Here is a 27,809-nt window from a genome sequence, read left to right as displayed (position 1 = left end):
TACATTTAACTGAGCCAGCCAGTGGGTGGTTTACTCTTTCAGATAAAGACTGCTTTATCTTGCAGATCTCCCTTTCCTAATTACATTGGCCCATTCCAGCATCAAGAATGACATCAGGCAGAAGCACTTCTAGGTGGAATTTTTTAAAAGATGTACTATAGTAAATTAGGTAACTGTCATCCTAAATTCTTCCTTCTACAAGTAGGAAACAAGTGTCTTTAATTGGAATAAGAATATAGGGATACAGTCAGAATTCAGGGAATGGAAGATGTGGCCTAAGGGGTCCAGAGTGAAGAGAAGTACTCAAGAGGTAAGGAAAAAAAAACTAGTCAGGAAAGCAGTGTGTAACATACCACCATACATAACCCACACACACACACATACCTGTTGTATATGCATTAAGTAGCTCTAGATTGAAGGAAACCAGTCTTAACAGTGATTGATTGCTTCTAAGAAGGGAAACTGGCAGCTAGGGAACTCGGGTACGAAGGGGCCTTCTCATTGTGTGCCCCTTTTTGACTTTTGTATCATGTACTAGAAGGAAGTTTTACACATAAAAAGGAAAATAAGGGAAGCTGGAAACACTGAACTAAAGACACTGAACTCATTTATGACATGATTATAATTCCGTATACCAGCATAGATGTTTTCTGGAGGTTAAAAGTGAATTTGCTACACTTAAGCCTAAACCTTTGCAGTGTTTTATCAATAATTCCTAACTCTATATTAAACCAGGAAGCACATCTTTGTTCAATTCTACCTTATGTACTTGTAAGTTGTTATGTACTGCTTTCCTTAACTCAGTTGTAAATTCCTTTAGGACGTGTTATATTGCCTCCATTATGTCCTAAGCATGTAGCAGGTACTCATGTATTTATTTGGCTACTGGCATTTCCCCATTCATTTTCTGGATTAATGACTGAAATAAATGGGGAAAGATCCTGGAAAGAGTCTGGTAGAAAATACTCGTACAATCGGGTTGATAGATGGATGAATTGGCAGTTGTAGAGTCTTAGGTTTATGGGCGTTTACAATTCTTTCAGTTCCACTATACATTTGAAATAAAATGTTGGGAGAAAGGTAATCAGTAGGAGAAAAGTCATCAGTAGGCTGAAGTTCTGGCCCTGCTGACATTAATTCACTGGGTCAACGGGTAGTATCACTGGACCTCACCAACAAAAAGATTGTACTAGAATTCCTGCTTTTCAAATAAGGTTATAGCATACTATTAGAGGTATATAGAAACATGGTGTTTTTTAAGATTAACTACAGCTATGAGGACAGTATTAAAATACAAATGAACTTCTAGAAAAAAATTCAAGCCTTCAAATTTTGTTTGAAGTAGCCACCAAAATGTTCTTTTGCTGTTCTCTCCAGTTAAGCAAAAGGTAGAATAAATAATACTTATTAATATTAATAAAATAGGTGGGAGGGGGGTTCAGAATGGGGAACACATGTACACCCATGGCAGATTCATGTCAATGTATGGCAAAACCAATACAATATTGTAATTAGCCTCCAATTAAAATTTTATATATATATAAAATATATATATTTATATTATATATAAAATATATATATTTATATTATATGTAAAATATATATATTTATATTATATATAAAATATATATATTTATATTATATATAAATATATAATCTACAGTAATCACCTCAGAGAGGCACAATGAAAAATCACCAGCCTTTGGAGTCAAACAAATGTGGACTTTAATCCCTGCTGTTACTTACTGGCTCTGTGATTGTGGCCAATAGTATAACTCTCTTTATCCATAAAGGTGAAATATATACTCTAGTATGTTAAACGCCCAGTAGAAAAATTCTGGTTAAACACGACCTTTTGAAAGTACATTTACCTCTGCTCATTCCTCAAACTCCATTAAAATGACAGGAACGAGAAAGGAGGGACAATTACAAGGACAGTAAAAGAATCATGTCATTGGAATTACTTTGATCTTTTAATAGTGTCATTAGATTTTCGGCAATGACAATGAATCGGCCTCTAATTCTGAGAAACTGCTATGTAGGCTGAAATTCTACATATAACCAAACAGACAAATGTAAGAGTTAGATAAAGATATCTTCAGACATATAAAAATTTTGCCTCCTAGGCACTCAATTTCTCATAAAGCTAGTGGAATCTTGTGTTTCACAAAAGGAAGAGTAAAAGAAAGGGTGGGGAGGGGAAGAGATACAGGAAAGGGAAGGCCCTATACAGGAGTTTAAAGGAATCCCTAAGAGTTACCCCAGAGAGATTTCCTCTGGAAAGAAACCCCAGGGCAACAGCTCTACAGCCAACCTAGGGGGCATCCAGGACAAACTGGAACAGGAACACAAAGGACTCCAGAAGGGACATCTCTAATAATGAGCCAACTGGGACTTACCCCAGTGGTCCAGCAGTTAAGACCATGTTTCTGGCTGCAGGGGACCCAGGTTTGATCCCTGCTTAGGAAGTTCCACATGCCACGCAGTGCAGCCAAAAAAAAAAAAAAGAACCAACTGGTACATTTGAGCATGTTGGGAATGAATCAGTGATAGACAGAAAAAAAAGACACCAATTTTTAAAACTTTTAACTCCAAAGAAAAAAGGTATATAAGGAAATATAATCATGGCATAAGTAAGCTGTGAATTGTAGTTATAATCACAATGTAGGCTCTATTAATTAAATCTCAAATTCTGAAAGAACTGTGGTGTTCGAGAAGACTCTTGAGAGTCCCTTGGACTGCAAGGAGATCCAACCAGTCCATCCTAAAGGAGATCAGTCCTGGGTGTTCACTGGAGGGACTGATGTTGAAGCTGAAACGCCAATACCTTGGCCACCTGATGCGAAGAGCTGACTCATTTGAAAAGACCCTGATGCTGGGAAAGATTGAGGGCAGGAGAAGGGGAAGACAGAGGATGAGATGGTTGGATGACATCACTGACTCAATGGACATGGGTTTGGGTGGACTCCGGGAGTTGGTGATGGACAGGGAGGCCTGGCATGCTGCGGTTCATGGGGTGGCAAAGAGTCAGACAAGACTGAGTGACTGAACTGAACTGATACTGGGAGAATCAAATAGGGGAAGTATATACGGAACAGAGGCTATAAGGGAGCTAATCTCCCCATGTATGAAATTAACAGATACCTTGTTTAGGAAATCGAGACATCAAAAGTTTAAGCATGTTACTTAGAAATATGGACATAGATGACCTGATCCCTTCCTCAAGATTCTGTTCTCATCCTAAATAACAAAATATGACAGGAAAAAAATCCAGTTTCAATGGATCTTTTTATTTATTTAATGTATCACCAACTTCATCTCCCTCCATACCAATAATTGGAATTTCATCTTGTTTCCATGCTGAGTGGTGAAACAATGACAAAGCTAATCAGAATAAGCTACTTCAGAAAGAGAACTAAGCTGACACAGCCCACTTTCTTTAACAGGCATAATATAAATATATGTACTCTAGAATGCACAACGGTTTAGTCTCTAAGAAACTCAAATGGGATCTTAAAGAAGGTAGGAAATTCCCAGGTACAGCAAAGATGAGCTGAGATGTTCTGCAACTGTTTGAGGGTTCCTGGCACTACATCTCTTGGCCACTAGCTGATTATTGACAAGGGGGAAGACATTAGCTAATGCCAAGTGGAGATGCAGACAATGCTATGTTGACTTAGGGGCTATGCACAGGAACAAGAAGGCAGAAAATTACTAAACACTGCTGAGAGCATCCACTCCAGGAAGGACTTTACCTGTTTTTGAGAGAACACATACACACACACACGGTCAGCATTACTATAAGATCCACTAAGCCAGATCTGTTCCCTCCTATCTTCCCAATAACATAGCAGTTCTTGTCTAGGATATATGGCCAGGAGTTAAGTAACTTCTACATTTTGGGCCCCAGGTGTACTAGTGTATAACCTCTTTGAGAATAAAGATCTTCCCATCTGGCCCTCCCCACATCAAATGGAACCCAGGAGCTTTATTTGAAGTTCCTCCATTTGTACTGCCCATGACTTCTAATGACAACACTACAACCTACTGTCTCCACTCCATTCTACTTAACTCTTACTGCATAAACCCTGTCATTCCCCCAAATAAGCCAAAAACATTAAAGATCCTCACCTTCCAGGAGCTCTAAACTGGCACCACCCCCAGTGCTCACATGACTGACTTTATCCTCCGTGTTCCATTTGGCGCAACAAGTAGCAGTGTCTCCACCACCTGTTGAATGAAAACCAAATAAAAAGGGGGAAGGAGAGAAGAGAAAAAAGACTGGCACCAAAATTATAAGGCACTGTGCTCTCAAGCCCAAAAGGTAACTGATAACCCCCCAACTCCATCTCCTTTACAGGTTTCTCCATGAATCATATTCCCACTTAGCTTTCAAGATCCACCCGGCACCAAGGAACCTAGGAAAAGTTAACTATTTCCCCTCTACTTTCCTCTGATCTTCTGCCAGCTCACATGGCATTAGCTTTGTACAGGACCCTTTACCTATGATGGTGATGCAGCCCCTGGAAGTGGCTTTCACCACCTCATCCATAAGGGCTTTGGTTCCTCGGGCAAAAGCTTCCCATTCAAATACACCCACAGGTCCATTCCACACGATCTGCTTAGCCCGAGCAACAGCCTCAGCATACTTCTTGCTGCTCTCAGGACCACAATCCAAGCCCTAAGAGGCAGATTTAAAAAGAGAGGATGAGCTACCAAGAAAAGCTACTTAGGAGCAAATACCACACCTCCACCAAGACCAGAACTCAAGGCTGAATACCAGAGTATAAGATACAAGAGACATTTCATTCTTTAAAATTACAAACTTGTTCATATCCTTTATGGAAGATCAAGTCTAAGGGAAAACCTCAAAAGTTATTTGATAAAAACATTTTTAGCCACATTATTTTATGATTGTAACTAGCTCAGTAGTTTTCAACTAGGTCAATTCCACCCCTCCCTAGGGAACATATGGTAATATCTCAACATTTTTGGCTGTCATGATTTAGAGGTGGTAGGGGGTTGCTACTTGGTATCTAGTGGGCAAAGATTCCTTAAACATCCTACAATGCAACAACAGCCCTCCATAACTAAAACTACCTGAGATGTCAATAGTGCCGAGGTTGAAAAACACTAAACTAGATCAGTGGTTCTCAAACCTTGTGGTGTATCAGAATCACCAGGATGGCTTGTTAAAGCACAAATTTCTGGGCCCTACTCCCAGAGTTTCTGCTTTAGCAGGTTGAGAGAAGGGGGTAGGAATTTACAGTTTTCAACAAGCTTCAAAATGATGCTGCTGTTCTTGGAACCACACTTAAAGCCACATGCCTAACAGAAGGACAGTGACTAAGCAAAGTAGTATGTCAACATTAACAATTTTGTACAGATATTAGAACAATAACAAATGGAGAGTACTATAATCAACTATTTAAATAAGTTCTTAATATACACATAGATTTTTCCCTGCTTGTAATAATTGTACTACCTTAATGCTTTCATATACAAAAAAATTCTTCTACAGATTTCTAGGCAGAAATAATATTTAGTCCAACATAATCCAACAGAACAGCCCAAACTATGAAAGTACATAGCATCATCCACAGTAATCGGTTAAGTACTTAATAAACATTAAACAGATGAAGAAACAAAAAGCAGTTTTGCCCTCACTTTTCAAATGAAAAGTCTTAGCTTTTACCCATGCTTTTACCCCATGGATTCTCCCTGAAGGAAGGGCTCACTGCAATATTTGGAGAACTTCCTTTAATTTTTTATTGGTTGAATGAATGATACCAAAATGTATTTGTTCACTCATACTTCCAACCACCCAAGTGACTCACCATCCAGCCAGCAGGTATGCCAGAGGCCACAGTGGCTTGGCCAGTCTTGGCATTCTCATCAAACTTATCAGCAGTGACAAAGTCAACAGGCAAAGTAATCTTCACGCCATTCTTGTCAGCTTTGGACATCAGGTCTTTGACAATCTTGGATCCCTCTTCATCAAACAGAGAAGTGCCAATCTATATAGGGAAGTCAAGATGATGAAGATCAACCTATATTCTAAGAATGTGTTTACCTTACAAAGCAGACAGTATGAAATACAACACAATATAAAGGAATAATTCTAAGACAAAAGAAAAACAACTTGCAAAATAAATAAAAAATGGGAGTTTTTAGGGCTCATGCCATAAGCTAATTTCTGTTTTAAATTTATATAAACCTATTTCTCATGGAGAGCTATTTCACATCTACTTGGCATCGGGTTCCTACCTCCATGTTGTTGAGCACCTTAAGGAAGGTAAAGGCCATTCCACCACCGATAATCATTTCATTGACTTTGTCCAGCATATTATTGATCAGCTGGATCTTGTCTGCAACTTTAGCTCTGGAAGGGAAAGCAAGAATCATCACCAAAAGAACAAAGGACTAAAGAACTGCTGTTACACAAAGCCTGAAGTTTTATATCAAGGGACAGGAACAGAGAAATGTCCCACAAAGTGACAAAAGTACTGACTCTCAGCCTGGTGCTCTATGAAGACCTATAGGGGTGGGATGGGGGTGCTGGGAGGAAGTCTCAAGAGGGAGGGGATATATGTATACTTATAGCTGATTCATGTTGTGTACAGCAGAAACCAACACTGTTAAGCAATTATCATCCAATTAAACATTAAAAAATATTTTTTAAAAGGTACTGGCTAGCTTTGCCCTATGTTTCTCCAACACCAAAAAGCCAATCCATTACTAAGAAATCTTTTTAAGGTGTGGCTCTTGGCCAAGAAGGGCTTAGAAGACTTGCAATCATCTAAAGAAATCACAAGTTCCAAACAGATCTGTTTTGTCCCTTTTTATCCCCCAAAATCAAAGGTCAAGATTGGTAATTATACTTGAGAAGGGCTGCTAATTGTGGGATCCCTAAGCTGAGAACTGTCCTAACCCTAAAGCAGGTATCAAATTACATACCAAACAAATATATACTGAGCAAAAACAGACAAGATATTCACACTCTTAGGTCCATGTTTAGTTTCTGGAATATTTGCTTTATGGCATGCATTATTCTATTGGACCACTTGATTCAACACATTGGTTGTGGGGCTTCCCTGGTAGTCCAGTGCCTAAGACTTTGCCTTCCAATGCAGGGGGCATGGGTTTGATCCCTGGTCAGGAATCTAATATCCCACATGCCTCATTACCAAAAAAAATGTAAAACAGAAGCAATAGTGTAATAAATTCAATAATGACTTTAAAAATGGTCCACATCAAAAAAAAAATCTTAAAAAACACTGAGTACAGGACTTCCCAGGTAGTCCAGTGGATAAAACTCTGTGCTCTTAATGCAGGGGGCCCAGGTTCAATCCCTGGTCAGGGAACTAGATAGATCCCACATGCCATAGCTAAGACCTGGCACAGCCTAAATAAATAAATAAAATATTTAAAAAAAACACTGAGTACTTACTCTGTGCCAAGCACTGTTCTAGGTCTTTAAGAAACATAAACATCACTGGGCAAAAGCAAAGATCCCTACCCCTTTGGAGCTTATATTCTAGAAGAGGGAAATAAGATAATAAACACACATGTACCTTTCACCTCCCTGTGAGAGAAAAATATACACATATCTAAACAGAAGAAAAACAAATTCACTTGAAGCACAACCTTTAAAATCCTTCACTAAGTAATGGCTTGCCTTCCACAAATATTCCTATATATCTAAATCCCACTTAAATAAGCAAATCACCTTGGGCTTATTTGCCTCTTCATTCAATAAATAAGACGATATCTACTCTGTAAGAGGCCTTATGCTAGGATTTCTGAAATGAAGGTTCAAAACAATAGTGATGTGGAAGAATGGATGGCAAGAGACTATTGATCTCTCACTTGTAAAGACTGATCACCACCAAGGGTAAAAACAGATTAACTGCTTTATACAAAAACATACACATACACACAGAGAGAGTGGGAAAGAGAAAGGATGAAAAGAGATTCAACGTCTAAAGAACATGAGATGTTCTATACATCAAATGCCCTGCTTCTTCAACAAATCAACAGAATGAAAATAATAAGAGGGAACTAATAAAATAATCTATTTCTGCTTTATTGACTATGCCAAAGCCTTTGACTGTGTGGATCACAATAAACTGTGGAAAATTTTGAAAGAGATGGGAATACCAGACCACCTAATCTGCCTCTTGAGAAACTTGTATGCAGGTCAGGAAGCAACAGTTAGAACTGGACATGGACAATAGACTGGTTCCAAATAGGAAAAGGAGTACATCAAGACTGTATATTGTCACCTTGCTTATTTAACTTATATGCAGAGTACATCATGAGAAACTCTGGGCTGGAAGCACAAGCTGGAATCAAGATTGCTGGGAGAACTATCAATAATCTCAGATATGCAGATAACACCATCCTTATGACAGAAAGTGAGAAGAAACTAAAAACCTTCTTGATGAAAGTCAAAGAGGAAAGTGAAAAAGTTGGCTTAAAGCTCAACATTCAGAAAACTAAGATCATGGCATCTGGTCCCATCACTTCATGGGAAATAGATGGGGAAACAGTAACTGACTTTTATTTTTTTGGGCTCCAAAATCACTGCAGATAGTGATTGCAGCCATGAAATTAAAAGATGCTTACTCCTTGGAAGGAAAGTTATGACCAACCTAGATAGCATATTAAAAAGCAGAGGCATTACTTTGCTAACAAAGGTCTGTCAAGACTATGGTTTTTCCAGTGGTCATGTGTGAGAGCTGGACTGTGAAGAAAGCTGAGCACTGAAGAATTGATGCTTTTGAACTGTGGTGTTGGAGAAGACTTTTCCCCTTGCACTGCAAGGAGATCCAACCAGTCCACCCTAAAGGAGATCAGTCCTGGGTGTTCACTGCAAGGACTGATGCTGAAGCTGAAACTCCAATTGTTTGGCCACCTGACGCGAAGAGCTGACTCATTGGAAAAGACCCTGATGCTGGGAGAGATTGGGGGCAGGAGAAAAAGGGGATGACAGAGGATGAGATGGCTGGATGGTATCACCAACTTGATGGGCATGAGTTTGAGTGAACTCCTGGAGTTGGTGATGAACAGGGAGGCCTGGTGTGCTGCGATTCATGGGGTCTCAAAGAGTCGGACATGACTGAGCAACTGAACTGAGCTGAACAACCAAATACAATGCATAGACTTCACCTGGATCCTCATTCAAACAAACTGCCTGTAAAAGGCATTTCTGAAATGATGGAGAAATTCTGAATACAGACCTGGTATTAGATGACAGTATTAATAGTAAGACTATTAAATTTTGCTAGGTGTAACAGGTGGTTATTTAAAAGAAATCTCAAGTTATGAGATGTATACAGAAGTATCAGAAATGAAATTATATGATATCTAAGGCTTGCTTTCAAATACTCCTGACAAAATAAGGATTAGAGGACAGATGAAACTGGATTGGTAAAAATGCCAGTAATTATTAGAACAGGGTAATAGGTACCTGTGAGTTTATTATACTATTCTTTCAACTTCTATGTTTGAGTGTTTCCACAACAATGTTTTGGGGTTTTTTCTTTTTTTGGCCACACTGCACAGCTTGTGGAATCTTAGCTCCCTTACCAGGAGTATAATCTGGGCAGTGAAAGCGAGGAGTCCTAACCACTGGACCACCAGGGAATTCCCAACCGAATAATTTTTTAATAAAATGTAAAATCTTCCCCTATATTGTTAATGTTCTCAGGGACACAAATTGAAAGAAAGGTGGCAAAAAAAAAAAACCCTCCGTGTAAACTTCCCCCAAATAGCAATTTTAGGCAGAGTCCAAAACCTAATCATAAGCACTAGGTGGCACTCACTCCTATATTCCAGGTCTAGGGAAGGATTGAGAACAAAACTCAAGTCCCAGTCTCCAGAGAAGCAAAGATCAGAGGCTGACCTTTATAATCCGGTGCACAAGAGTGTCAATGTTTCCAGGACACAGACACAAGTACCTACCTTAACTATTTTTAGGCCCCTAAAACTGGGCTCATGAAGCCTGGAGAGCAACTCTGCTACCTGAAATTGACACCCAACTACAGAGTCAACTTTCATAGGGAAATGCTGAGTGTGTTCAGTCCCATGGGGAAAAAAAAACTCTGCTCATAAAAGGGTAAGGAGCATCTAGCCATAAAGAGGCTGCTATCTAGATAGCCGTGCCAAGTGACAAGATCTTATCCAAGAAGTCCCAGGTCTCTGTCCCTACTTTATCACCTAAAATGTATCCTCCTAGTCTCTTGACCTGCACTTCTGAAATTTATACTTTTAACTAAGCCAGTGGCATTATCACTATTCAGAGTACTTTTCCCCATAGGAAAAAATATAAAAAGGTATGGGATCTGAAAAAATGAGTTCAAAATGATATATTCAACACATATAAGGAGGTTTTCATATCTGAAAGGCTCAAGTGCTTCAAAAATTGTTAGATAAGCAATAGTGGGCAATAGTGGATCTTTCCAATTCTTCCCTACAGAACCATCTTCTATCCTTTCTAGCCCTGTTCTCTGTCCCAGGAGGCTGACCTGCATAGACTGCATCAAGGAGGTCCTTTGCCCTCTGACGTCCAGCTGGGGGGCAGCCCATTGTGGGTAAGAGGGGATACATCAATAGGACATTAAACTGAGATCAGAGTATCTATTTCCCTGGCTCCTTCCCTGCTAGATGACTACCCTCCATCCCTTGACCAAAGGCTATACAGTTCTCACCAGAGGGCCATCTCCACACAACTACCCTCTCTAGATTCTGGTAACCATCATTTCCCTTTTGCCCTTCAGGTCTAAGGATGGTGATGATGGCTTCCTCAGATGACTGTACTTTCCCTTTTGTGTTTCCCTAAACCCCACCCACACCTTTGCAGATGCTACCTTTATAAAATTTTCCTCAGTCACCCAGTTTGATTGTGCTAATGACAATAAACCACCCAATTTATGGCCTCATGCTTGTGCTCAGTCACTTCAGTTGTGTCTGACACTTTGTGACCTTATGGACTGTAGCCCGCCAGTCCATGGATTTCCCAGGCAAGAATACTGGAGTGGATAACCCATTCTGTCCTCCAGGGGATCTTCCTGACCCAGGGACTGAACCCACGTCTCCTGCAGCTCCTGCACTGCAGGCAGATTCTTTACCACTGAGCCATCAAGGAAGCCCAAGTTATGGCCTACTACCAGGTAGGTTCAGATATTGAAGAAAGTGGGGAAAACCACTAGACCATTCAGGTATGACCTAAATCAAATCCCTTATGATTATACAGTGGAAGTGAGAAATAGATTTAAGGGACTAGATTTGACAGAGTGCCTGATGAACTATGGACAGAAGTTCATGACATTGTACAGGAGACAGGGATCAAGACCATCCCCAAGAAAAAGAAATGCAAAAAAGCAAAATGGCTGTCTGAGGAGCCACATATCTGTGAACAGAAGAGAAGCAAAAAGCAAAGTCGAAAAGGAAAGATATACCCATTTGAATGCAGAGTTCCAAAGAACAGCAAGGAGAGATAAGAAAGCTTTCCTCAGTGATCAGTGCAAAGAAATAGAGGAAAATAATAGAATCGGAAAGACTAGAGATCTCTTCAAGAAAATTAGAGATACCAAGGGAACATTTCATGCAAAGATGGGCTCAATAAAGGACAAAAATGGTATGGACCTAACAGAAGCAGAAGATATTGAAAAGAGATGGCAAGAATACACAGAAGAACTGTACAAAAAAGATCTTCATGACTCAGATAATCACGATGGTGTGATCACTCACCTAGAGCCAGACATCCCAGAATGTGAACTCAAGTGGGCCTTAGGAAGCATCACTATGAACAAAGGTAGTGGAGGTGATGGAATTCCAGTTGAGCTATTTCAAATCCTAAAAGATGATGCTGTGAAAGTGCTGCACTCAATATGTCAGCAAATTTGGAAAACTCAGCAGTGGCCACAAGACTGGAAAAGGTCAGTTTTCATTCCAATCCCAAAGAAAGGCAATGCCAAAGAATGCTTAAAACTACCACACAATTGCACTCATCTCACACACTAGCAAAGTAATGCTCAAAATTCTCCAAGCCAGGCTTCAGCAATACGTGAACCGTGAACTTCCAGATGTTCAAGATGGTTTTAGAAAAGGCAGAGGAACCAGAGATCAAATTGCCAACATCTGCTGGATCATCGAAAAAGCAAGAGTTCCAAATTACATCTATTTCTGCTTTATTGACTATGCCAAAGCCTTGACTATGTGGATCACAAACTGTGGGAAAGTCTAAAAGAGATGGAACTACCAGACCACCTGACCTGCCTCTTGAAAAACCTGTATGCAGGTCAGGAAGCAACAGTTAGAGCTGGACATGAAGCAATAGACTGGTTCCAAATAGGAAAAGGAGTACATCAAGGCTATATATTGTCACCCTGCTTATTTAACTTACATGCAGAGTACATCATGAGAAACGCTGGGCTGGAAGAAGCACAAGCTGGAATCAAGACTGCCAGGAGAAATATGAATAACCTCAGATATGCAGATGACACCATCCTTATGGCAGAAAGTGAAGAACTAAAGAGCCTCTTGATGAAAGTGAAAGAGCAGAGTGAAAAAGTTGGCTTAAAGCTCAACATTCAGAAAACTAAGATCATGGCAACTGGTCCCATCACTTCATGGGAAATAGATGGGGAGACAGTGGAAACAGTGGCTGACTTTATTTTTTGGGGCTCCAAAATCACTGCAGATGGTGACTGCAGCCATGAAATTAAAAGACGCTTGCTCCTTGGAAGGAAAGTTATGACCAACCTAGATAGCATATTAAAAAGCAGAGATGTTACTCTGCCAACAAAGGTCCATCTAGTCAAGGCTATGGTTTTTCCAGTAGTCAGGTATGGTTGTGAGTGTTGGACTGTAAAGAAAGCTGAGCACCGAAAAATTGATGCCTTTGAACTGTGATGTTGAAGAAGACTCCTGAGAGTCCCTTGGAATGCGAGGAGACCCAACCAGTCCATCCTAAAGGAGATCAGTCCTTGGTGTTCACTGGAAGGATTGATGTTGAAGCTGAAACTCCAATACTTTGGCCACCCGATGCAAAAAGCTAACTCATTTGAAAAGACCTTGATGCCGGGAAAGACTGAGGGCAGGTGGAGAAGGGGATGACAAAGGATAAGATGGTTGGTTGGCATCACCAACTCAATAGACATGAGTTTGGGTACACTCTGGGAGTCTGTGATGGATAGGGAGGCCTGGCGTGCTGCAGTCCATGGGGTTGCAAAGAGTCGGACACAACTGAGCAACTAAACTGAACTGAACTGAACCAGGTAAAAAACACTACTTAAAAGTATGATCTTGAAGAGTTCTCTGTACCCGCCCAGGATGGCCAGGAAGGGTCGCTCAGGGCTCTCCAAGGCCTTGGCAAAGTAGTTCAGCTCCTTCTTCATCAAAAAACCTCCAGCCTTCTTTGGCAGATTTACTCCTACCATGGAGCTAGAAAGGAACAGAGACATTCAAATTTTAGTCAATCCTTAGCAATTCTCCCAATTCTAGAGGTCATCTCCTTATCACTGAAATACTTACACTTTTGAAACACCAGGACACCATGGTTTTCATTCCCAAACTACAACAAAACACTTAAGTACAAGATAACGTTTTTGGCTTAAAATGCAGGATAAAGGAGAACAAGTGAGAAGCAACTACCTTAAGTAAAATTTAAGATACCCAATTAACAGTCTTCAGACCAAGGGTTTAACCACAATAAATTATCAGCCAGGTGATGACAACAGGGAAGGATTCCTCAGTTTGATTCCTACTGATAGCCTAAGACTCTGCTCTCACAGCAATCACAAAGGGAGAGCTCTCCATGAAATATCCAAAGTAAGACAGAGCAAAATCTTCCTAAAGCTCAACAAAAAGTTCCACAATCCTCAACATTTTTTACTTTTATTTCATCTTTAGATCAGGGATACTCAACAAGAACCACAGTTTTATTTATAGCTCCAATGAGAAATAGAATCCAAAAAGATCACAATACAACACAGAAATTTCCAAAACCATTCCAGAGCTTTGGCTACTTAAGTAAACAGAGAAATAATGCTCTCAGTTTGACAATGAACAAAAAACTTTTAGTACCTGTGGGCTCGGTGAGCAGTGCCAAAAGCATCGTTGACATAAACATCCCCTAGCTTAGAAAGTGAAGCTCGGAAGGCTTCTATTTTGGTTGGCTCAGCTTTAACCTGAAGAGAAAAACAAAAAAGGGGCAGGGAGAACATAGGAGATATTGATAACTCCAAAGACACCTGTAAAAGCATTTCATACCAAGAGTCCTCTTCAACGTATCTAAAGACCCTGAGTTGGCAGGATAGCAATTTTTAAAACTAGCAACAGGATCTGTTCTTTCTTCCAAATATTCCAGATCTTTTGCTCATTTCTACATGTTTCTGCTCTCCTTTGCCTCCCCTCAAATTGCAAGCCTAAGATACCTGAATCACAGCTTAACCTCTCTAATCACATCCCACTGGTCTCTCTCCAGCTCCTAGGACAAAATACAAATTATCCTTCTCTCTCCTTGACTCACTGCTTCATTTTAACATATTCTCCTTGTAAAATTTAGGACTATACTTGAGTCAAGCTGCTAGCTGCCAAGACCTTTCTGCAAATGGAAAAAAGCTCTCATACATATTTCTCATGAAAGCAACAAGGGCAAGCTGGGACAGAGAAGGCAGATGGAAACCTGACAACGGAAAAGCACCTCAGAAACACTGTATATATCAAAAGGAGGTAATTCATATAGCTTTCCCTGGAAGTTAGGCATCTGAGAAAACAATACATTTCTACAAAAAAGATAGAGGGACAAAAAGTTGATGTAAAACATAAGGCTTTGAATGTCAGCTCACTATCCAGGGATACCACCCTTTTCATAGGGGAAAGAAAGCAGGACAGCAGGATAAACAATGAGTCTTCAGTAGGAAACAAAGCAAAGATGCATAGAAAGCCAGATGAGGGGGATATGGCAGAGAAGTGTCAAAGCAGATGTTTAGTCACTGTCCACTCCCATTCTCCTATATACTGAAGTGAAGGAGGCTGTCACAAAGAACAGGGGCTTTCCTCTAGTGGCCCAAAGAATACAGCGGCACTAATGCTAAAACTAAAGTGTAGAGCCCCCATAATCTCTTTAGAATGGAATATTATCTGCCACCAGTGACTGCAAGATGTGTAGTCATGAAAACACTGCCCAAATGGCAGGAGCCCTTGGTTCTAGGCCCACATCGGACACTAATTTACTGTGTAACTTTTGTCAAGTTTTTCTCTATCCTTTCCTATCTATTAAAAAGGGAAAACAACTTCTCTACTTAAGAACTGTTTGTGGGGAAAAAAAGGAACTGTTTGTGGGAAAATGACACAAATTAAAAGTTATCTATGAAAAAGGTATTATAAAAATTAATAATAATCAGGGGCGGGGGAAAAATTAATAATAACCAGAACCTATTTCTCATTTTTTATCTGCCAGGAACCAGAAGGAAGAGAATGCTCCTAAAAGATAATGCAGGTACTCTGCATAAAGGAAAAACTTCATGCCTCACTTCATTTTTTATTCACTTTGAACTTATGGCTGGCTCCAAAAATTTCAAGCATGAAAAGCCACTGGACACTAAATGTAAACTACCCACAAAGACATAGACTAGCACAGTTGGTTCATCACTTACTGTATATAAGGTTTTGCCTCAACTTGCCTCCTGCCATTTCTAAGCCCAAGAGTTGAACAGCTTGAGTTTCAGTCTAAAAGGGCACCAAATTTTAGGTCAGCATTTAACTCCTACTACTGTAGCAAGACCATGCCAAAGGCAAGATAAGGCAAGACCTGAGCCTGCAGTGCTAAGAAAAGAAACTGCTTGAAAGCAGGCACTCTGATGACCTTAAGAAATGTCAGAAGCACAACATGAGACTGAGAAGCTAGCTTCAGAGCATCTTCTTCCCCAAGATACTAAAGACATTAAGAGTGGAAAGTATAAAGGGTGCTTTCTGATTCCCTTCTGCATTTGTGCCCAGTTGTATCCAATTCTTTATGACCATATGGACTGCAGCCCACCAGGCTCCTCTGTTCTTGGGATTTCCCAGGCAAGAACACTGGAGTAGGTTGCCATGCCCTCCTCCAGGGGATCTTCCCCACCCAGGGATCGAACCCGAGGCTCCTGCATTGGCAGGTGAGTTCTTTTACCACTGAGCCTTGTGAGAAGCCCAGCTTCCTTTCTATGAATAGGCAAATTCGAAATCATCCTCAAAAGAGCCAGCTCTATCATTTAACATTTAAATCCTGGTTGTCAGGTCACAGTAATCTATTTTGTGGGTATCTATGGTTGTCTTTTAAATTTTTTTTGTTTTTTTCCTCTATGGTTGCTTTTGTACAACAATGGCAGCGTTGAATATTTCCAACACAGACCATATAAGGTTGTGACTGACCGTCTGACCCACAAAGCCTAAAATATTTATTGTCTGACCCTTTACATAAAGTTTGCTTACTGATGGACTGAGCTATATATAAAGCCCAGCAACAGTACTACTACCTCTAACTTTAGTCAAGTAACTGCCTTTCTGAGACCTAGGTTTTTTTTAAAAAAAAAAAATGATGATACCTGTCATTCCTTAAGAAATTCAAAGAAAGATCCTTTACACTTAAGAAAAAAAATGCCTTAAACCCAAGGTAATATCATCATGACCATCATCTACCTAATTCAATCAAATGTTCCAAATAGTCCCTTTCCACTTGAATTAGGAAAGCACTTTTTCTGGTCACATGATTCTTTTATAAGAAAACCCCAATGATATTAAATTTAATTTACTGTCTTAAAAGTACCAAGCTCAAGCTTTAAGTTAATTCCCCTTCTAAATAAGAATACATATTATTCTTCCATAACACACAAGGGCCTGCTGCTTATAAAAACTGTTCTAGCCTTGACAAAACAATCTAAAACTGGCTCAGCTGGAGGAACACCTGGTATATCATGGATACTCACTCCCCACAACCACCTGTGAATGTCTGTTCTTGGCACTTGGAAACGACAGCCTACATTCTGATAGGATATTATCATGTACTATTAGAAAAATACATCTTCATATATCAAAGGCCAGGTGTGTAACAAAGGGACAATTAGAAGCAGCATGTTCACCAAATACTCTTACACCCAAATGGTGTTCACATCTTTCCAAGGTATTTCAAAAACCACTTGAGCAGGATGAGGAGGGCTTCCAGGGCTGGCAATATCTTATTCTCTGACCGTGGTGTTGGTTACACAGGTGTGCTTACTTTGTGATAATTCATCAAGCTGTGCATTTGTGCATTTCTATATGTATGTTGTATTTCAATAAAAAGGTGTCAAAATAAACATGAGCTGCTTCTATTCTTCAATCACAGTCTCATACACTCAGCCCTCCTCACCCCTACTAATGTCAAAATCACAGGTCCTACCTTGTTCCCAGAAGCATCTTTTCCCTTCCCTTCTTCCTCCACATGAAAACGAAGGTTCTCCAGCAGGATGACAGACCCAGCAGCTGGGTCAGCACAAGCCTTCTCCACTTCTGGGCCCACACAGTCCTTCAAGAACAAAACATCCCTGGAGAGAGTATGACACAGAAACACTTGAACAGTCTGAAAGTTAAGAATCAGCAACAACATACTTGACAACATCTCCTGTCACAGAGTTAACCAGAACCTGAAACATACTTGCCCAGCAGAGATTTGAGTTCTACAGCAACTGGATGCAAGGAGTACTTATCAGGCATGGGGACACCATCAGGCCGGCCCAGGTGGCTCATAAGAACAACTGACTTGGCTCCATTGTCCAAGCAGTATTTGATGCTTGGAACAGCGGCCTTGATCCTGCAACCAAGAAGAAACAACAAGTAGAACAAGGCTACTCCTAAGAATGAGTGAGAACTACTTTATTCATGGCCTCATAAAACATAAAGCCTCCTTTCTTCTCCAAATTCCTTCAAATCTACTGTCAGCAACTCAGTGATGGTCCTCAGGTTCATGTGCAGGGGCAGAAGTTAATTAGGATGTCAACCTTCCACCTAGGGTTATACAATCTCATCATGTTTTGCACCTTGTGCAGAATAAAATTAATATAGCAGGACTGAAACTGCTGTCTTCAGAAGGACCTGCTTGCAAGGTTGGCCCTTGGCTGGTATCTGGGAACTTGGCTTTTGAGGTGGTCCTTCAGTTCCCCGACAGTCTGTTCACAGTTCCTAGACCGTCTGTACAAACAGGTTTATATTCAACACCTGCTTCCCTCTAGGAGTAAGGAATTTTGGTAGCTGCTGGGCAGAGGGTACCCATGTGATCAGCTCCCAGTAAGACTCCCAGTAAAAAGACTCCCAGGTGAGTCTCTGAAGGGCTTTTCTGGGCAGAGATATCACACACAATTACTGCATTTTCACTGCTGGAGAAAGGAGCACACTTGGTGTCATGAGAGGAAGAGAGCATGCATAGAAACCTAAGCATGGATTTCTCCAGATTCTGCCTGTGTCTTTTCCGCTTGCTGATCCTGTCATGCATCCTTTCACTTTAATAAACTTTAGCAGTGAATCCTTCTAGTGAATCACCAAACATGTGGGTGCTTTTAGGGACCCCTGAAACACACCAAGTGTTTGACTTTGAAAGAAATATAAAATTCTCAAATCTTGAAACCATTAAAAGAAATTTTGGGAAAACTGAAAAAACATTTCAGTACCCATTACAAAATCCTAAGTCACTTTTTATGTAGGAGAAAACAAATACATTATATAGAATGTGGTTTACATAACACATTGTGTTTATAAAATTACCGTTTAACCAATAATGTATTAAACTTCTTTAAACACTTCAAATTTTTGTTACAAACCCAATACTAACTTTCCATTCTTGGCAGTATTTAAGAAATTAAACCTGATAACAAAGAAAATCATTTATTTACTCAACAAATATTTATTGAATGCTACTTCTGTAGCAGCTACTATATCAGATTCTGAGAATACAACAGTAAATAAAATAATTTCTGCTCTCACAGAAGTGAGAAGAACTATGGAGAAAATAAAGCAAGGTACAGGGACAAGAACGACTGGAGAATAGTGGTGGAGGGGATTTTAGAGAGGGTAGCCAGGGAAAGTCTCTCTAATAAGATGACATTTCAGCAAAAAATGGAATAATAAAAAGTCAAGTTATATTTCTAACTATCTTATGCTATTTGGCAGATATAAAAACTCAATTATACCAAATAAACAAGAAACCTTCATCAGGTACATTTGCCCAATGAAGCCAAATTAATCTTTGGCATTTTCCCTTAAGAGCCAAGTTCTATTATTTCTAATGCTTCATTTTATTTATCAACTCCATGGATTTCTGAAAATGAAGATCTACTCAGACTTGTTTCTCTGCTTTCTACTCATAAAATACCTTGATAGGCATATTTCTAATCTTTTATGTATGCCGCAGAAAATAATGAAAAAGCCAAGAAGGGTCAGAGATGCCTTGTACAAAGACCTTCCACTATGGTGGAGGAGGGATGTGCTTGACAGAATGCCAGACTATTCTGGGGCCAGCATCTGAAAATGTTCTAGGTCTATACCTCCACTGTCCAATATGGTAGCCATTAGCCACAGGGAGCTCCTGAATACTGGAAATGTGGTTAGCCAGATTGGTACGTTGTCCAAGAGTAAAATACGTATTGGATCTCAAATACTTAATACCAAAAAAGTTAAATGTTCCTTTCATTAATTTTTAATTGATTACATATTAAAATGATTATTTGGGGCTTACTGGATTAAATAAATTAAAACTAAGTTAATCTGTTTACTTTTTAATGTGGCAACTAGAAAATCTTAAATTACATGTGGCTTTTATTATATTTTTATTAGACAGCACAGGCCTAGATCATTAGAACATACCTTTCCAGCTCAAACCCTTCATTTAAAATAAAAATCTTTTAGAATCTAATCAAAAGCAAGAACAATACTATCACTTAAAATGTCTGCTTCTGAATCTAGGAGCCAAGACATGTGGAGCAGCCTAAACTGACTGAAAGTATTACTTCTGAAGTTTTTTCCCTTAAATCAAAATTCTCAAAAACTGATTTTATGGGGACCAGCTAGAATAGGGGCTTGTAAAACTACATGCACACTTCTTCATTTTGCAGGAAAGCCAAGTAACCTTAAACCTTGATATTCTTCAAAAATGTATAACCCCAAATTCTTTAAATTAAAAAAATAGGAGGAAAAAAAAATCACCTTCTTAAAATGATTTTTTTTTTCAATTTCTAAATTCTCATAAGAAAGCAAACCAGATGGTGGGTTGGTTGAAAACCAAGATTATGCAGCTTAAGTTGCTATAGTTCTACAATCAGAATGGAAAACCATTTCATTACATATATTCAGACACAGGTACATCTTAAACCTAGTTCAGGGTGTAGCAGGGACATTACCTCTGGTTGTTTGTTATCTGATTGTTCTTCATAGGAACATTGAAGTCTACTCTGAAAAAGAAACAAAGTGTCAAGTTCAGAGCCATGATCAAATTATCATTCCCTCAAAGATTATGAGAGGCACTTTTAGTGAACCAGTTAAATAAGTGGAAGTTCAAAAGTCCCCTTAAAAATAATCAGCAGTGTTAGAAGATAGTGATTAGCCATGCGGAGGAGAGTGGGAGTAGTGACTTAGACAGGACACCAGAGGGAGCTTCAGGGGTTCTGATATTGTTCTCTTTCTTGATGTTGGTGACAAATGTGCTCTTTCTGTGATAATTCTTTGAGCTTTTGATTTGTGCCCTTTTAGGTATGTGTCTCACACCTTTTAAGAGAAATTTTAAAAAATAAGAAATCACAGGAACAAGCCCTGAAGACCTGGGAAGCTGAAACTAGTTCCATCTAAAAAGATTTCTATGTGGGCCCAGCATGCCTGAAGGTAAGGTTATAAAGAACACATCTGAATTCTGATTTCTCTGGTAATATTTGTGGGTCCTAATGAAGTAAACACTTCTCAAAAGAAAAAAAACTGGAAAAATAAAACACATCAAGAGAGTATCATTCTTTTTGGAGAAAGTCTTGGACCTCAGGACCAGAAAGAAACCCAGTGTCCAAGACCAAGTTCACACAGTATCCTTCAAGCAAAACACAGTCAATAACCATAAGATAGCTTATTTCTAAAAGCCTGATAGGACATTTTGCTGTACACCTGAAACTAACACAATATTGTAAATCAACTATACTTCAATTTTAAAAAAAACTTAATTAAAAAAAAAACCTGAGAGGAGAGGAGAGGATGGAACATGTGACCCTGCCCACCTAACAAACAGGCCATCAGAAGGGACGTGATCAAGACAGCACAGGCAGGGAATTCCCTGGCAGTCCAGTGGTTAAGACTCAGAGATTCCACTGCCAAGGGCCCAGGTTCAATCCCTGGTTGGGGAACTAAGATCCCAAAAGCCACAGGGCACAGCCAGGGCAGGGGGAAAAAAGATAGCAATTTACTGCAGTTTCCTCTCTTATGCAACTTCCTACTGCTTTATCATTTTTAAGAACTTGTCATTCCTTCCCCCTTCTTTCAGACAGATTGGAACCTCAATCCCCTAAGAAGGCAATGATGTGTGGGGGCTAGTTATCTGTAAGGTTTCACCTGCCAAGATCCCTTTTAAGTTGATTTCTTTCTCATCTATAGAATGGGAATGATAGTATCTACTTCACAGTTATTTTAAGAATTAAATGAGTTAGCAATCTGCAAAGTACTTAAGAGAGTAACTGATAAACAGCGCCATAAAAGTGGTAACTATTATTATTCATGTGAGGACTTCTCCATAACACGATTTTGTGATCTAAAAGGCACATCAACCATTACTAAAAACAGCTAGCACGCACTAAAGAACAGTGAAGGTATGACTGATTCAAAAAGACTTGTTGCTGTGTCTGACCATAAAACTCCATCACTAGTCCTTCCTCTCTTAGGCTGAGGCTTGGCAGACAATTACAAAATCCTAAACCAACTAAGAAGACCACCAATTTCCTATGTCCCCTAGGCCTGTACTCTACTTCACTGAAGAATAACCTTTCCAAAGAGGAGTTGAAGCATTAATTCTATATTCAAATTTTTATTTAAAATCTTAAAAAATAAAAGCAGTATGCTTCTGAAGAAAGAAACAGTCTACTTAATTTCAGGCTACTTGATTCTGAGTCTAAGCATCTTCTTTAAATATCCTGAGCAAGGCTCAGAGCATTCCAAAGAGGATAGAGTATCTCATTACCATAGATCATTTTCCCCCACCCTCTGCAGCCTCCAAGAAGGCCCACATTCAAAAGGGTTAACAGCAAGGGGCCGAGCACAAGCCACCCCTTCAGTGCTGCTCCCTATCCCAGAGCCATGACACAGAAGAAATTCTCTAGAAACACTCAAGAATCTATCTCATCTATCCATGCTGCCATGGCATAGCTTACTGATGAGAAAAGGACTTATTATACTTTCTTCTCGTTGCCTGTGAATTACCTTCCCCCATCATCTCCTAGGCTGTTAACAACAGCTCTGCTTTTAACTTCTCCTCTCTGAGAACTCCACCACAGAAACTGCTCTAGCCTACACATTTCACATATCCTGTGTAAAATCTGCACCCCTTCCTTTTCTACTTCTCTTAATTTTGAGCTCAGCCTCAGGAACAAAGTCAGATATCACTACACACCACTCATATCATAATGGATGAAATAAAAAATGACATCAAGCATTAGTGAGGATGCAGAGAAACGGATCACTCATACGCCCGTAGGAATGTAAAATGATGCAACTGCTTTGGAAAACAGTCTGGAAATTCCTCAAAAGGTTAAGCATGTCTGCTAAGTCTCTTCAGTCATGTCTGACTCTTTGCAACCCACTGGACTGCAGCCTGCCAGGCTCCTCTGTCCATGGGATTCTCCAGGAAAGAACACTGGAGTGGGTTGCCATGCCCTCCTCCAGGGGATCTTCCCAACCCAGGGACTGAACCCAAGTCTCTGGCATTGCAGGCGGACTCTTTACTGTCTGAGCTACCAGGGAAGCCCAAGAATACTGGAGTGGGTAGCCTATCCCTTCTCCAGGGGACCTTCCCAGGAATCAACCCGGGGTCTCTTGCATTGCAGGAGGATTCTTTACCAGCTCAGCTACTCAGGAAGCCCATACCATAGACTACTATTCAGAAAAGGAATGAACGACTGATACATACAACAATATGGATAAATCTCGAGGGCATTATGCTGGGCGAAAAAATGCCATGTGTGATCCCACTTATATAGCATATTGAAATAAAATTACAGAAATGCAGGACAGATTAGTAGTTACCAGCGGTTTAGGAATGGAGGGAGAGGGGCCAAGATGCTAACGGATGATACATAGGGAGATCTTAGTGCTGCTCAAAGAAAATTAGTTTTGTATCTTGGATAGTGGTGGGAGTTACACAAATCTACACATGTGATAAAATAGCAAATGTCAACTTCCTTCCTACTCTTGATATTGTACTGTAATTATGTAAGATGTATCCAATGAAGGAAACTGGGTGAACACAGGGCCTCTCTATATTATCTTTGCAACATTCTGTGAACATATAACTATTTCAGAATGAACCTTAAAAATATTAATTTAGTTGTAATAAGGATATCAAGTCTCTATCACCTGAAATCTCAGTTCAGGCCCAGTTCCATTAAAAGCTCTCCAAGAAACCATTCCCACCCTTACTTCACTGTCCCTGAGCGGGAAATAGGGGTATAACGGCTCTCTTAGAGGGCTTCCCTGATGACTCAGCAGTAAAGAATCTGCCTGCAATGCAAGAGACCCAGGTTCAATCCCTGGGTCAGGAAGATCCCCAGGAGCAGGAAATGGCAACCCACTCCAGTATTCCTGCCTGGAAAATTCCATGGGCAGAGGAGCCTGGCGGGAGACCACATGGTTGCAAAGAGTCAGACATGACTGAGCGACTAATAACTAACTGGCTCTCTCAGAGACTTTTTTTCTTCTCTGCTGTTTTTCCTCCCTGTTTCTTCTTCCACTACACCAACTTGTAGCTGTTGCTTAACAAGTTACAACAGGTTAGAGAAAAACTGTGAGGTTTTTAAAAAATGGAGGAGGGGGAGCAAGCAAAAGGGAAGTGCTTCACCAGTCGGCAAAGGAGTATGACTGGCAACCTATGAGAGAAAGAAAGGAAATGACATGGCAAAATTAAACAGGAAATTTACTCAAGGTCTATAAAGTCAAATGGAATCCTAAAAAACTGAGGTACAACCTGGTAATTATCCAGTCAGAGATCTCTGGCTATCAGGAAGTTCCCTCAACAAATCAGTAAATTTCCCTTGGCAGTTCAAAGCAGGGGCCGCAATCATCACAGCTCCCTTTTGCAAGACAAAGAAAGGAGGCAAGTGAAGCAGCCACTACACTGGAGGCTCCACTTCCGGAACACTGCCAGCAATTAAAAAGGCAGTTAAAAAGAAATTTGAGCTGACGATGCAAGGCTACCTAGACTCTTGCAAAAAGCAATCCTACAATGAATGTGACTCTCTGTTCAAGAGCTACATTAATAATTCGGGGGAAAAGCAACTTCCTGTCCTCAAATCAGATAAGTAGAATTTATCCAGATTACAGGGGGAACTTATTGACTGCAACCTTCAGCTGACAAAAGGTCTATTTTAACCTGTCCTTATTCACTACATCCAAGAATTTAGAGGATCTGGTTGGTAGCCAAGGAGACCCAAATTCTAGTTCTGGTTCTGCCACCAACTTGCTAGTTCAGAGACCATGGATAGGTTATTTTCCAACAGCAAAACAGGACTAGCCAGTCATTTCAAAGCTTACGGTTAATCTGTGTAAAATGAAACTTTGAGCCCTGGGGCAGAAACATATTTCAAATTAGGTCCAGAGGGAGAAAAGATAAGCACCTCCTCCAGTCTCACTCTCAGCCAGCTCAGATAATTCCTCAAACCTGGGAAGAGAAGAGATAAAGCCCGGACCGCAATTGTAGGAAGGTAGCCAAGATCTAGCTGCACGCCACTGTCCACTTGTCCTGTTTTTCTTAAGGTCTATCCATCTTTCTTAAAAGCATCTGAGGGGTAGACAGGGCCATTATCTAATACTAGGATGGCTGTGATTCCTACTCTGTTCAGATTGCAAAGGATTTAGGTGATTGAGCAAAAGGGGGCACCAGGTGTTTTTCTTGGCCATAAGCCATTGGGTTCTTCTGATTATTGCCATAGCAGGACAGAGAAGGCCACTTGTAAACTAATAGTGGCCATAATGAAATTAGATGGAAGGGGAGAGCTACATTAACTTTTAGGCCATCCACAGAGTACACCAATTCACAGCACCTACCTACTTTAAGCCTTAAGGGAGATCCCTTACTGCTTTCTGAATCCATTAATATAGAAAAGTTGCCCTCTCTTGAACCAGCCGAAATTGGGAAAAGGGTTGGATCACATCTTTCACATGCCTGCCCATCAATCAACCACTTCCCTAAAAGGACAAGACTACCCAATGCTGTCAAGACCTTATGCTGGCAAAAGCACCACCCTTGGAGCCTATCAAGGTCAAGTCAGTTACATACCTAACTGAATTCCTGCAATTAGCTCCTGGCATGCAGGAATGTACACATGTTACAAAAAGGAGAAATGTAAATACTCCATACATCAGTACTAGTAATTCTGGAAAACAAGGGAAAAGCCATGTGGCCAGGGATCCACATGTTTGGAGTAGGAGACCCAAGGCAGGTGGCAAGCCTTCCCCACTTCTAACATCCTGCTTCTCTAGCCACCTCTGGAAGAGAGGTTAGAGAACATCAAGAATGAGCAGCCACACCCTGCTCTACCATTACCCAGTATGTGTCACAATCCTGCTGCAAAACCCAAGGCCTGTAGTCCAAAGACACTACAGGGTGGCAGAGGCCTGTTACATAAGCTCTGCAGGGCCTCCTTCCGTGCGCCCCACCCTGCCTCACCCTCCTACCCTCAACGCTTTAGTGGATTATACTCCTGAACAACGAAATCAGCATCCTCTGGGAAAGATGTCCCTTTGGGCAGGGACCTTAGAAATTGGGCCATTTGTCATTGGTCTGGGGTGTGGTCTAGGGTGGTGGAGGAAGGAAAACTATCCAAATGACCTTTCAAGGTCCCTTCACTGGAGGCCGAGGGATCTGCACGTTAAGCATCAGGTCCCACCTCGCCAACTGAGAACTGGAGGCGATGGAACGGCCCTTCAGAAACAAGAAAAGACGGCAAAATGGATCCCCGCAATCTGACCCTCCCTGGGAGGATCCACCCCTGCAAAGGGCAACTTCGGCTCAGTTTCTGGGCTGGGGGAAAATGAGGTCAGAAACCGTTAAACCCGGGCAAAACCTCAGCCACAATGGTGGCCAGCCTCGCCCTGCTGGGCTAGAGCCCAAGGGGCCGAGAGTAGGGCTAAAGGTCACTTGAGGCAGGAGGAAAAGAAGTCGGCCCCGGCCGGAGAGGCTGCGGGAGAACCCCAAGGATTACCTCATGACGACCCGCTTCCCCTTCACATCCAGCTTGTCCAGAGTCAGCTTGTTAGAAAGCGACATCTTGGCAATTCAGCTGCAGCGAGAGGCCAGACGAAGAGACAGCGACAGACTGAGACCGACTCAGAGGCCGAACGCGTGGAAAATGCCTAGCACCTCGCGGGCCGGTCGCCACGCCTCCTGCCCCGCCCCTTTCCGGCCGCTGCGCCCGGCTCTCGGCGCCCAGTGGCCGCTCTAGAACGCGGCCCGAAGGCGCCCGCTGGTTGCCATTGCACCGAGGCGCTGTCAGTCAGCGAGGGCGCTTGTGGGACGTGCAGCTGCCGCCAGTCACGTCCAGCACGCAGCGAGCGGATGGGAACCTTCGTGACCAGAGGCGGGAGGCGGTGCTGCCGAGCCAGCCGGTGACGGGATCCGGAGCAGGTTGGCGCCGAGAGCCGGAGGCGGCCCGGATTCCTGCGGCCGCACCCAGAGCAGCTGCAGAGCCCCGCAAACGCGCGGCAGCCTGGGGGAAAACGTCACCCCACACCCCATGGAATTCCCGGCAACCCTATTCAGGATAGATGCAAATGGCGCCTCCTTGTGGAAAATTTGTTTTCCTGGCTCCCCCAAAAGGAATTCTCCGTTAGACTGCTAAGTTCCTTTAAGGATTGAGACCTTTCAGAAGTTGGGAAAGACCCTGCTTCTCCCTTTCTCCCCTGCTTACCTTTTTTTTTGTAATAAGTGCAATGATTTGATTACAACGCAAAGCTAATGGCAAGCACATGGAACATTTTTCACGTATTAACTCACATTGCTCACAAACTAGCAATCCTCATTTTACAGATGAATGAACTGATGCACAAAGAGGTTGCTTAGGGTTTCAGGTCTTGTAAATGGTAGATTCAAACCTAGACAGTTACGGTGTAGAGTTCATACACCTAACTATAGTATAGTACCGATACCACTGCTCAGGACCAGGCAGTCGGGTCCAACATACAGAGTTGGCTGGAATGAAATAATTTGAGTCAGAAACATAAAAACTAAAAAAAAAAAGAAAGAAACATAAAAACTTTCCACGCGGTACTCAAGATCCGGGTAAGATGTAGGAAATATTAATTCATAGTGCACTGGTACTGAGACACAAGTTCAATGTTATAAGCATTCGTTTCTTTCAATCCTGTCATTGCATATTTGGGAAATCTCCATGGAGTTATTTCCAACTGAGTCTGAATTTGAGACCCAGATGGGCCTGCTGGCCTCCTGGTCATCAGCTCTAAATACGTTTAGCACTCATTTCACTCCACCTGGGTTGCTGTAGTAGTCGGAAGCAATTCCTTTTGCATAAGATAGAATAGCAACCAAGGGTATC

General features: G+C 41.1%; 1 protein-coding gene across 1 annotated transcript; it reads right to left on the bottom strand.

The window, feature by feature from the left end:
* Nucleotides 1-3,269: 3,269 nt before the first annotated feature.
* PGK1 (phosphoglycerate kinase 1) lies at nt 3,270-26,631 on the bottom strand. The gene is made up of 11 exons (XM_020915485.2): nt 26,460-26,631; nt 20,415-20,465; nt 17,681-17,836; nt 17,426-17,570; nt 14,092-14,195; nt 13,330-13,449; nt 6,268-6,382; nt 5,838-6,017; nt 4,504-4,681; nt 4,132-4,230; nt 3,270-3,755 (listed from the first exon to the last, which is right to left on the bottom strand). The coding sequence occupies exons 1-11, from the start codon at nt 26,522-26,524 to the stop codon at nt 3,715-3,717; spliced, it is 1,254 nt and encodes a 417-aa protein (XP_020771144.1). The 5' UTR covers nt 26,525-26,631; the 3' UTR covers nt 3,270-3,714.
* Nucleotides 26,632-27,809: the final 1,178 nt, after the last annotated feature.

Source organism: Odocoileus virginianus, chromosome X (assembly GCF_023699985.2).
Source record: "Odocoileus virginianus isolate 20LAN1187 ecotype Illinois chromosome X, Ovbor_1.2, whole genome shotgun sequence".
NCBI classification, from domain to species: Eukaryota; Metazoa; Chordata; class Mammalia; order Artiodactyla; family Cervidae; genus Odocoileus; species Odocoileus virginianus.
This window is presented reverse-complemented; position numbering and strand designations above follow the sequence as displayed.